General features: G+C 40.6%; 1 protein-coding gene across 2 annotated transcripts in view; it reads right to left on the reverse strand.

Annotated features, from left to right (window-relative positions):
• Positions 1-4: 4 nt before the first annotated feature.
• Positions 5-12,612, reverse strand: part of arhgap29a (Rho GTPase activating protein 29a) — a 33,651-nt gene continuing 21,043 nt past the window's right edge. Inside the window, exons 8-23 of one of the 2 annotated variants that reach the window (XM_053342185.1) lie at positions 11,670-11,734; positions 11,447-11,557; positions 11,261-11,341; positions 10,812-10,994; positions 10,450-10,587; positions 10,006-10,196; positions 7,691-7,860; positions 6,988-7,116; positions 5,394-5,492; positions 5,082-5,245; positions 3,824-4,012; positions 3,467-3,604; positions 2,921-3,156; positions 2,430-2,733; positions 2,142-2,247; positions 5-1,997 (exon numbers count right to left, since the gene is read on the reverse strand). In XM_053342185.1, coding sequence (XP_053198160.1) covers positions 1,024-1,997; positions 2,142-2,247; positions 2,430-2,733; positions 2,921-3,156; positions 3,467-3,604; positions 3,824-4,012; positions 5,082-5,245; positions 5,394-5,492; positions 6,988-7,116; positions 7,691-7,860; positions 10,006-10,196; positions 10,450-10,587; positions 10,812-10,994; positions 11,261-11,341; positions 11,447-11,557; positions 11,670-11,734 — 3,278 coding nt within the window. In that variant the 3' untranslated portion in view covers positions 5-1,023. Of the gene's footprint in view, positions 1,998-2,141; positions 2,251-2,429; positions 2,734-2,920; positions 3,157-3,466; positions 3,605-3,823; positions 4,013-5,081; positions 5,246-5,393; positions 5,493-6,987; positions 7,117-7,690; positions 7,861-10,005; positions 10,197-10,449; positions 10,588-10,811; positions 10,995-11,260; positions 11,342-11,446; positions 11,558-11,669; positions 11,735-12,612 lie in introns of both variants that reach the window. The other variant, XM_053342184.1, reaches the window with a different exon arrangement.

Raw genomic sequence — 12,612 nt, forward strand, 5'->3', positions numbered from 1 at the left:
ATGGTTGGAAGTTGTCAGATATATTTTAATAAGTTACAAAAGGGTGTTCGTTTTCATGTACCTGTTTTTTTACATTGAACTTTTTAACATTCTGTCAACCGTGTAGATTACCATGAAAAACAGATACCATTTAAATAAATGATGCGCCTCCTATTACTTACAAAGAACCTGTAAGGTTTAGGTTATTAATAAAACTACTTCAGTTGTAAAAAGAAAAAAAAAACAGCTTTGGCTATCAAGAAATGTAAATGGTATATTAAAATAAGAAAGATAATGCCATGATTGAATCCAATGGCATCTCTAAAAGCTTTTCAGATCAGTGTAAGTTGACACCATACATGTTCAAAAGTATAAAAACAAGTGGATGTATACCCTTTGCAACTGGTGCTTCATAGCATTGCCGAATGCCAATACAGATACCCAGTACAGCATGTGACAGAAGTCATTACATTGCTTTATACACAAGTTATTAGCAAAATGATTAATTATAGCCTAAGTGTAACAGTTTAAAACATTCTGACTCACAGTAGGTAGAAACACAACTCAGAAAAGATTTGTGGAGTATTGATGTCAGAGAAGTGCACCAAACTTGTTTTTATTTCAGTGTTGTGGCTACATGCACTATTGTAACGATTCAAATATAGCTTTTTGGTATATAAACATACATAGATAGTAAGTCTGTAAGAACGCTATACAAAATATTCAAACAAAATGTAATTGCACAGTTTCAAAAAAGAATTATAAATATTCCGACCTGGTGTGTATTGAGCAAGTGATTGGTAAATGAAATATTGGTGAATCGTGTTAAAAAATATACAGTATTTCAAGTGCATCCTGTTTGTCTTTTGAGGACCAAAGGTTCATTACTTCTCCGCACAGTGCCCATATATCATACATCTAGTCCTTTTCTTTACATTGAGTCAATGCAGATGTTTCTTTTTCTTTCTCTAATAGAAAATATGGCACATTCGATCACTGTGTCTTTGATCCGTGATGGCCCAAGACATTATGGGTGTTAGAAGATCACACGAAATGAGCCTCTCTATGTTCTACCTCTTGGAGGCGTCTGGGCCTTAGTCTCTGGTACACTGGTTTGGCCTGGTTTGGGCCCAGTTCCTCAGGGCTAGGGCTGGGAGACTGAGACATGGCCGCCTGCTCGGCCTCAATGTCCTCCTCAAGAGGCTCATCTACAGACACTTCTATCTCAAGACCCAACTCCTCATCCTCATCCTCATCATCCTCTTCCTCCTCCTCCTCCTCCTCCTCCTCTTCCTCCTCATCTTCTTCCTCAGCACTGTTGGTTAACACACAGTTCTGCAGCGCTTTGGTTTTGCTCCCTGATGGGGGCTTGTAGAAAGTTCCTGGGGGAGGCTGGAGAGTCCTGGGGGCCCTGAAAGCTGTTGTGATAGGGTTGTACTTTGTTACATTGTCCTCCCTTCTCAAAGTCCTGCTGGGTCGCACTGCGACAGTATAAGGTCTGTTAGGGTAGATGGTACTTATAGAGCCACCAGAAGTTCCAAGGAAGTTTGTTGATACCGGCAGAGAAGCTGATAAGTTGCTGGCATCCACTGCTGTTTCTGTGGACATACTGGACACAATTCTAACAGTCCTCGAAGTAACATCGTGGTGCTTGTACTGCTTGTCCCAAGTTCTGCGCAATGTCTGGGTGTCAATAAATGTACTCCGGTAATGTGTCCCTGCACGCAATTTTGTTTTCTCACTTTCGTCCACCTCTTCAATGGACTGGCTGCAAATGCCTCCTCTCCTGTCATCTTCATCAATACTGTTCCGGCTGTTATTCTCGTCCACTTGGCCTCGGTTGAGGATCTGCTCGGCTGGCATGCTAACTGGCCGCAAGAGTTTGCGAGGATGTCGAAGCTGCACCCTGGTGATGGTGATTTGTTGAGAGCGACAGAGCCCTCGTTCGCCAGGTTTCGGACCCTCAGTGACACTCGATGACAAAACCCCATTGAAGGCCTCTGAATCCGCATTGTCAGCTTCAAATAGAGAGAGGAACAATATGTTAAACAAACATATTGACAAGGGTAAATTAAGTTAAGTGTGTACTGTATTTCTGGATTATTAATAATAGGGGGACGAATGATATTTCTTTTATGATCTAGCTTTTTAAAAATACTGACCTGGTTCAAAATCACTTCCATCAAGGCTTGGTGCAGTCTCCTGAACCTCCGCCAACAAATGGGAAGAGGGAATTATTGAGGAATGCCTCTTATACACCTTAGAGCTCTGCTGTAATGATAAGATGGACAAGGACAGAAAAAAACTGCATCAATGTACCGTTTTATGTTCAGTGACGATCGTACAACTGTACAATATTAACTAAATCTATTTTTAGTAAGAGAACAAGCAGCACACAAGAGGAAACCAACTTTTCTGAAATCATTTCCTGTTATGCCTCTCGGCCGTACCTCCTTAATGTCTCCCAGCGACTTGGAGTGCCTGCTCAGCTGCCGCTCCTTCTCCTGGGGGGTGAGGCGGTGATAGCCATCAACCTCTGTGGGTGAGGTGCTGCCAAGGGGACTGAGTGGGGTGTCAAAGATCATCTCGTAGTGTCTGATGAGGAGCTCCACGATGAGTGCCTGATAGGGATAATCCACCAGAGAGGAAAGGGATACTTCGGCATCCGCCTGTCTTGGCTTGATCAGTGTTGGGCCAAAGATGATACCCAAGTTGCTCGCTGTCATCTTATTCTCCTCTGATTGCTCTGTCACCCTAGGGAGAAAGGAAAAGGAGTGAAAAAATTAAAACTAATATGATAATTTGTGATCTGTTTAAAGCCATAATTTCTCTACTGAATGCTTCATTGAGTTCCTGACTAAAAATAAGATTGACATCCCTACTTGTAAAATGACATGCTGTGAAAATTAATTGCATACTGAGCAGAAGCAGTAGTGCCTACCGGTGCAGATGCTCTATGAGGAACTGCAGTGTTTTGTAATGAGCAAGTGGAAGCTGCCTCAGCAGGTCCTTGATCTTGAAGAGGACCCGGTTGAGCTCCACACTGACTTGGGATGGGGTCACCGGGGTGGGACTGAGGCGAAAGGCCTCCAGTTCCTCCAAGATGATGCTCTGGCTTTCCTTGGCCAAACCGATAAAGTCATTATAGTAGCGGAACAGGATGAGGGGCTCTGGAAGCTGCAAAGGAAAGTGTGGAGGAAAAAAATGAGTAATCAAAACAAATCAAACAAAGAAGCTAATAATAAACAGAGAACCAAAATACGTAAGTAAATAAACAAGTGGGACAGAATTAGAAAAGAGATAAGCAATTATGGGACAAGAGGTAAGATACATGTTCCAAAAACAAACAAGGAAAATACCACTGCTGTGGTTTTGTTCTGCCGAATACACTTTTAACCACATCATGTCCTTGTCTGGATCTTTGCTGGCTTTGTACAGATGCCTAAACACTGTAAGCTGTCTTGCTACGTTGTTAACAGCAGCCTACCTGTCTCAAGTAGAGTTTGAGTACGTTGCTGATGTCATGGGGGTAAAGCTCGGAAAGCTCCACCAGGTCCTTGCCATTCTCAAACGCTTGGCACAACTTCTCTACCCGAGACTTGGCGCCATTCACGCGGTAGATCCCCTTCACAGCACAAAAACAAAATGCATTCAACACAGGAAAATTTGATGTATTTTCAGGATTGCTATGGTGAATGTGGGTAAGCACAGGACAGCTGCAGGATTATGAACAGGATTTTTACCAAACATCCATCTCGTAGAAGTAATAACATTTTACTGGTCTAACAATAATAAGTTTATGGTTAAAAACGCTTAACGTCTTTCATATTTGACTGAAAAATACCTTAATGTTGAGTGCTCTGTTCTCAATTTCCGATGTACACTTCCGTATGATGAAGGGGATGCTGTCCTGGCTGTTCTTAGCTGCCTGCGTGAAGTCAATGCCAAAGAGGTGCAGCCTCCCCTGAAGCTTCTTATGGCCACATTGGATGGCCAGGGTTTCCAGACACTTCTTATGGCAGGCTAACGAACACTGCACACATAACACATTTGGCATTTCAGTTATAAAGTTCAACATTTTTCAAAAGGATAAAGTCAGAATGAACCGTACGCACCGTAATGTCACACAACCACAATAAGTGACCCTACAAACCCACGTTTATTTGGACAACGTAAGAGAAGAAAATAACCCATGACCCAATTTAAATCTCTAGTTAAGGCTGCATGTTTTTAACAGCCCCAGTAACAAATGTAACACACGTAAAGTTTTAATAGACTATTTAATAATGAAACCTAATTGATTCAAGCCTTTGAGATTATTAAGGGACCCATAGACACTCTGTTTCTACATCTCCCCTACTAAACCCATTCAAACCATTAAATCCAGCTGGTTCAGGCTTTTTACAGCTCGGGCACAAAAATATGCACTCACAAAAGAAGCTTTTTTGTTAACTACCCCTTGAATTGACACAAAAAAGCCAACAAATAAAGCTTCACCTCTTGTAGCCCCTTGAACCAGTTCCATGGAACGACTCCAGCACACTGCGGAGTTGCATTCTTGTGTCAGTTGCTTGTCAATGTGTCTACCAGCTTACATAACCAATTTATAAAAAAAATGTTTCCATTAAACATTTTTTTATTGTCTTGTTCTGTGTATAGTGTCTAATAAATATGGAAAGAAACTGGATCTAAAATAAACAGAGGGGGCACATGGGTGATGGAGGGGACTCCTCAGAAGTTGAACAAAAGGTCCTCAGTTTCCACTGCCCGCTCCCCCAGCTGAGACCAGTTGGTGGATTTGGTCTCTGAGGGGAACTTGTGGCCAGTTTCAACTTTTCCCTTTATTCAAATATTTTGATGAGGGGAGAGGTGGTCTCTCGCTTTTGTTTTTGTTTGATTTCTGCTCACCATGAGTGATAAAGAGTCCGTTGTGAAACTTTGGCAATGCTCATCTTGGAATTTGTAATACTCTAAATGCTGTGGGCACACTGCTTTTTACTAAAGTTCCAAATAGAAGGTCATGGTTGTGCTGCATTTTTGTTCTATTTGATCTAAAATAAATGATTAAAAAAAAAGAGAGAAAGAAAAGAAACCAAGGTTACCTCCTCGCACTCTGCTCCGTGAAACACCACCAGGCCATCGCACTCTCGACACTTTGAGGGCGCTCGAAGTTTTCTCAGCTTGTGGGTTTGAGCGGCCTTGGACATCTGCGTGTTTCTAAAGGGACCTGGAGAGCTGGCTGTCTCTATTACCATCTCATTTAAACCTGCACAATGAAGGTAGAGAAAAAAGTTAACATTTAAATAAATAAAGTTAAGTGAATAAATTGGTACTTTAAGAACTATCAGGACAGACAATATACAGTTTAAACAGAGCAGGAGACACATTTGGTTTCATAAAAATGTGCAACTCACCATTATCAGAAGGCGAGGGAGGCTCCCTGTCATCTAGGTCATCGGCAGACGACATGGTGCCGGTGGAGGGGGTCCTGGGTAATCTCCTCTTGAAGTCTCCTGAACAGTAAGGAAGCACACACCAGTAAGTCCACATCTCCACACTCACACCAAGCTTGTCAATTACTGAGCCCTGGTCTCAGAATGTAGTGCACCAAATAAAAAGGGGTGGTCCACTACATGTTGCTGATAATTAAATTCACAGTGATTCACACTTACATTGAATGATCAATGATTTCTAATAGGCTCCATTTTTAATTTTCTGATGAGCCCATTTAAGGAGGCTCAGCAGGATCAGACTCTAGAGGGTGGGTGATGGGTTGGGTGTGGTGGCTGCAGGTATTTTCGCACAATTGGAATTAACATGATCACCATTTTCACCATTTTGATATATTGCTAATAATGCAATGACAACCTTCAATCCTCCATCAGCCAGAGACTGACACTGTTCAGTACAAAATGTGACATGGGAGATGACACATTCTTATACTGAAACTTGTGCAAGATAGATTTCAGTCAGATAAATAAATATTTAATAATATGTGTACTGTATCCCTTTAGGCTGCAACAGATCTGTTTTCATTGTGATATTGTAATCAGTGAAAAAGGGACACATGCTGCAGTTTGAAGTGTCACATTTAAAAGGTCACCTGACAATAAGAGCACATTTCAAAAGGTCTTAAGTTACAATAACTGCAATCACTGATACCCTTAAATTCCCCTCTGCAAACATTCAGAGGAGGCTTTCACTCCCTGATTTAGGACTTCTAATCACATCTATAGAGGAACACTGTGACACATAAGCTGTAACACAGCAACAGAGGAAACAAAGAAACAACCTCCACCGCAGCAACACATCTGACGTGTGTATATTGTAAACTAACACAGCTGCATAACACTCAACAAAGAGGCCCCACTGTCAGTGGTTGCTAAATGCCTTGATTCTCAGATAACATGGCAACAATGATGGATGAACATCAGGTTCAAAAATGTTTGGAGGCCCTGGGGGCACTTAACCACTGAGTGCACCTCCGGTCTATCATCTGTACAGGGTGGTTGCTTTATCAATGACATCAGACTGATGCACCTGAAATTCAGAACTAGGTGTGTAGCAAGCGGGGGGGAACCAGGTGGCTTGACTTTCTTGGCTAGACAGCAAACATAAAAGCTTTACAGGAAGTGAGCTTGTTTGTTATTTTAGATGATAGCACACGTGTGACAGCTTGCAAAGACTCATGCAGAAGTTGAAGATTACTGTTGTCAGATAACTATCATCTTAATTAGTTATTAAGTTACAAACTTCAATACCCATTGATTATTTTACAACATAGTGTATTAAAAGCTTTTCAGAGTCAATAATCTGGACACTGGTATGACTTTTTATTAATGAACAAAAACCTGACAATTTTTACTATATGAAAAACCCTTGGAATATTAATTCAGGAGATACTTAACACATACAGTAGTCTGTTTTTTCATTATGTGTTATTCGCTGTTAATTATGTGTCTTGTTAAGAAAGCTAAATTTGAAAGCTCAATAAACTCTTGTCCCCACCTGGGCTTGCAGTGGGTGAGTCCATAGAGCGAGACTCGCTGCTCCCTCCAGCACTTTCAGAGTCGCTGCACATCCCTCCACCCTGGCTGGCTGAGGGCCAGGGACGAAACGGGCCCTGAATCCGAAGTGCTGGATATAAACAAATGACATCCGTAAAATATCAATGTTACTGAAACCTCTGTTTCCAATAGGAGTTTATTTAATCTCATAGGTTACTTAATGGCCCTTGAAATTAATCTCTGTGTTTAATGATCCTGTCATCTGACTACAGGCACTGCAGGGCTTTATGAGGATTTCCTATTTCATCTGTGAGTTGAATCTCTGGAACAACACACACACACACACACACACACACACACACACACACACACACACACACACGCACACACACGCACACACACACACACACACACACACACAGACACACACACAGACACACACACACACACACACACACAGACACACACACACACACACACTAGCCCAATGCTGCCTGAAAGGATCTGGGCTGATCCACTTGAATACATACAGTACCAGTCATAAGTTTTATTCACTTGAATGAGGAAGAATTTACTCAATAACTAGTCATAGTCAATATCATGGTTGATTGTGTTTGATAGCTTCCTTGACCAAAACATTTGAAAAAGGTACTCAGTCAAAAATAAAACTGGAAGAGCAGCAGCTTAAATGAAAATCTTTGTACCTTGGATGTCAGTGCTACTGTTGGAGTGCCTTTCTGCAACCTTGGCATGTTGGGCATTGATGGGACTGTCCATGTCATCTGCACCAAGGAGGTCAGAGGTCACGGATGCCTGTGACAGATTACTGTGGGATGAGTGGCTGCCACTTAGTGAGCGCTTGTTGAGAGGCATTCTGTAGAGGGAAAGTATGGAAAATGTGAAAATAATGAAATTTTTTGGTCCTGAAGTCAAAGAGGCTCTTGAAGTTTGAGTAACATGCATTTTTAAAAGGTTGAAACACAGATACCAAAGCTTTGGGACTACTGATGGCCAGTATTTTGGAGCATTTAAAAACCTTGCAGACTTGTATTGTGAGAAGGTTACTAAATCCCAGTCCAACAGCAGTTCATTTCATTATGGCAGGATGAAGGAGTCTTTCAGAAATTACATTATTGATGCTGATGAGTAAAATCATTATCATCAAAGTCTAGTGTGAAGCTGGATCAATACCACATTTCAGACTTTAATTCAAAATTTAATAATTGGGCAGTTTGATAAAACCTCAGAAAACTACACAGACACCATGAGTGAGTTTTGTTATAGTATTCTTTGTTGTCAGGGGAAATACTAATCATAATATATTTTAGTCAAGTGAAGTTCATTTTGTTACATATTCTTCCATCCATAGACTACTGATTCAGGTAAGGAACAAGTTTAACTTTAAAAGCACAAATCCTCAATCTATTTTCTCTGATTTATGCAATGATAAACTAAACAGGAACTTAAGATTAGACTAAACAGACAGTTAAGATGAGCAATAATACAGCCAGAATCATGCCGAACCATCACACATTAAAATGAATATCTGCAATTCCTACAGTACGCTGCAGTATTTGCATTTCCATCAGACCCTAAATAATCATGAAATCATGACATCAGCCCCACCTTACTATCGAAGTGAGCACTTAATCTGATGATTAAAGGATTAATTTTGATCTTGGCTTGCGAATGGCTGACAAACGAGCCATTAAAAACAATGCTAAGTCCCCCTGAGTATCCTATTGTATCTCCCAATATACAATATGTAGGTCAGCTGCTATATTTAAACATACTTGTGTCTATGTTACATTTCCTCTCTCCCAAGCTGAATTCTTTTGATCAGGGAGATCAGAGATGGGGGGGTGGGGAGTAGAGGGAGAAAATTAACTGAGAACAAAGCACTCCCTTATATCCATGTCAGGGGTCCAGTCCGTGTGTGTGTGTATGTGTGTGTGTGTGTGCGTGCGTGTGTGACCGCAAACCTGTGTCAACAAAATTCTCTCAAAAGGAAACTAACTTTTTTTTTTTTAAACCAAAGCTTTGATTGAAAACATTAAAAATAGAGGCTGGTACTAAAAATTGCTCACATGTACAGAAGAATGACCACTGTGTTTTCATGGATACTTAAAGACGATGTGCATTTAGTGTGAAAACTACTAAAGGTCACTTTTAAAAGAGGTTTAGTGAAATTGATGATAAGCCCCAGCTCCTCTCTCTTGTGACCGCAGTCTTTTCCGCAGGAAGCTCTGACCAACCCAATTGTTTTGCACTTACCAAAACAAGCTCTTTCACTCACACAACCACCCTACCTTTCACCAACACAGCACCACACAGTATAATACTGCACTTATTCCACTTCATAGGATTTACAACCTATTGTTTATCCTCATTCAACACACATATTCCCACAGAATCCTATGAGACAGATTTACATGTTGATATAGAAATCATCTAGACTGTAATCTTCCACTAGATTAGTAATTTCTTTACATCTGAATTGTGGCTGATAATGTCAAATTAATTAAACTATTCAGAAACAATAGTAAACTAATTTTGCCTAGCACTGTGACCCCTTCCCAGAAATTCCCCACTGCAGCTGTCTTAGAAAAATAACTCTGTCATTTCCTTGATAAGATCTGAGATTGTAAACATAAACACTGATAGCTGAGGAAGCTGACATAGTTAAATCTCATATAGTTCACTTAATGTTAAGCACTTTGGTGATATTCCAATAAGTTTCATGAGCTATAGATTTACAGTTAGAAACAATCCGTGTGATATAGGTTGTGTTTGATTAGCCTATGTCTATATTTTCCAGATTTTTCATAAAGATAAGGAAGATCATACATATTCTTTATCAAGTATCCGTTTTCTTTTGAGCCCTACTTGTGATTACGTAAAAACAGCCATGTTTTCCATTTTTTGTCAGTAGTGAAAAAAATCAGTGTGTTACTTGACTGTTTACTGGTTTAATGGATGTCTTTAGCGATCACATGGTGGCAGTGTGTTGATGTCTCACCCTGTGTTTGGTGAGACAGCTGAATCAAACGAGTGGGACTCCAGGCGAGGTCCGTCTGTGGGCAAACTCCTGACAAAGTCGATGTATCGCTGGCCCGGCTCGTAAAGCTTGGCATTTTCACACTGGCTCTGGTGGTTGACGGGGAGAGACACCACCTGGGCTTGCTGTAGCTGGAACCAATTGACTGTCACCTGAAACAAGGGGAAAAAAACAACATTATTCTGTTGCCCTGTCTCCACACATTTCCCCGTAAGATTACACTGACAGTGCACTAACACTAACTTAGCAAGACACTGGAGGCTTTAGTTCAGCATGAGACAGGTGGGTCAATAGCTTTTAACTATATTCTGGTGCTTCTGCATAAGGCTGTCCAAGATGTAGTACTTGATTTAATTTGGTCTGAGCTTTAAATAAAAATTTACAGCACAAAAAAACTGAACTTACAGCCTTGAGGGTGAGGTCGCACTGGGAGACCATCTCTCGCAGCTGAGTGATGATCTCACTCTTGGTGTTGACTAGATCGACTCTCTTCTCCCCGACATCAATCTGACAAGCTTTGCAGTGATCCTTGGCTTCCTCAGCCTGCCAACAGATGAAGATGACAGATGAATTCATCACACTTCTCAATCAATCAATTGCTTACCGATAAAAGAGGTCATTTGTCTTCCCTCAGTTTCCTATGTTGATTTATTTGCTGTTAAAAATGAAAGCTGAGGGCTGATAATGTATGTTTCTTATAGCAGTTTTGTTTCTGAAAAAGAAGTTTAAAAAGTGATGGGTTAAGGGTCCGTAGGAATCTATCTAACCTTCTGCAGGGCCTCCTCCTCCAGCCTGCGTCTTTTCTCTAGCTGTTTGACAGCCGCTGCTCCCCCCCCTCCTCCAATTTGCTCCTCCTCCAGGCGGCTGGTGGACACTTTGGCCTTCTCATACTCCTCCTGCCGCTGAGCCTGCAGCAGCCGAGCCTTCTTCAGAGCACTGTCTGCCTCGTGCTGGAAATGAACGCGTATTAATTTCACACACAGGCAGGCAGATGTAAATTTTACGCCACACATACTGTACACACGTGCAAATATGTGCAAATTATATAAAATCACAACAAAATTATTTTCTGTAAACTAGGATTTATAGGGCACCTTCTGAACTTTCAATGGCTTTTTTTGAAGCAAGCACCCATTATTGTCTGACACAGATGTTAGTAAAACACCTCTAGTCATTGTATGCATTTGTGTGTGTTTCTCTATGGCGGTCAACTCACCATTTTCTTTTGTTCTCTCTGCCACTGTTCCTTGACCTCTTTTCGTAGTTTGTCCAGCTCATTCTTTCTAGCTAGGAGAGGCTGGAAAGAAAAACACACACACACACAGTCAGTAAGTTCTTATCTATGTACCATTATTAAAACAAAACAAAATTTAGAAAAGCAACACTTGGTTTGTGAGATTACCTGCATAAATTTGTTGCTTTGGAGTACTGCTGCAGTGTGAAGTACCAGCTGGCTGTATTCAATGTCATTTTTGAAAGCAGTCATGTAGATCTCTCGGAAAGGCATGAATTCCTTGAATGAGGAGGTGAAAGTCTTAATGTCAACCCCCAATAGTGAGGATGTGTCAGCAAAATTATGATGACGAATCAAATTAGTTGAAACGGTCTGTTCAAAATATAGTCACCTGTTGACTTGCAAGTGTCTTGGCAGATTCTGCCATCTTGGCGTAACTCTTTGCACACTCGATATCTGCCAATGGAACACACATACAATTAACAACACATAGAGAGTTCATTAAGTGATCTATAACTCAACAGGCCTTAACATTTTCGTATTTGTGTACAAATATTTGCAGGTTGTTATAGAACCTTTCATTTTGCATTAACTGCTACATCGTTCTTAAATACAAGGCTTAAAAATAACTGTTTAAGCATTTTCTGAGTAAATTATACACAGTGTTAAACCTTGAGATGAATCTATAAAATGTAATCAGTAAATGAAGTATTAACCATAGTGGATGTGTTAAACAAACAGGATGTCTGTTTGGTTGATAACACATGTACTGTACAACTTGACTGAGTGCATTGTGTCACTGTGTTGACTGGCTGAATGACTAAGTATTAGACTGAAACCATTCATTAACCAGTATGCTGAACAAAAGTTCTCACACTGCAGACTCAACCTTGAGCCTGGATAAGACTTTATTGTTATAAGTCCGGCTCAGGTGACCGAATAAAACTCTCAGGAAATTGGCCCCAATTATTTACCACATTTGTGCCCTCATATGTAGAGTATAGCCACAGACTTAAGATTTAAACTACTGTACTTAAAAAAAATTCAGCCACCATGTGCTGCCTTGAGCTATATTTAAGACCAAATGAACCAAAAAAGCCGGAGAAATATTTCCCTATGAACAGAACTATCTGAGATTATAAAGGGAATATGAATATGATTTTTTTTGTCCAGAGGGTTTGTCCTAGATATGTCTGAAAGTGGGCCTTTGAGGAGGTATAATGTACTAAAAAGTAAGTAAAACTGAAAACTGCCAGTTTAATTTCATGATGTCATTTTATATGAAAACTTATATGCTTAGAAGCAGCACGTATCAGTCAATATCACACCATCAT

This window comes from Scomber japonicus, chromosome 21, assembly GCF_027409825.1.
Source record: "Scomber japonicus isolate fScoJap1 chromosome 21, fScoJap1.pri, whole genome shotgun sequence".
In the NCBI taxonomy this organism is placed as follows: Eukaryota; Metazoa; Chordata; class Actinopteri; order Scombriformes; family Scombridae; genus Scomber; species Scomber japonicus.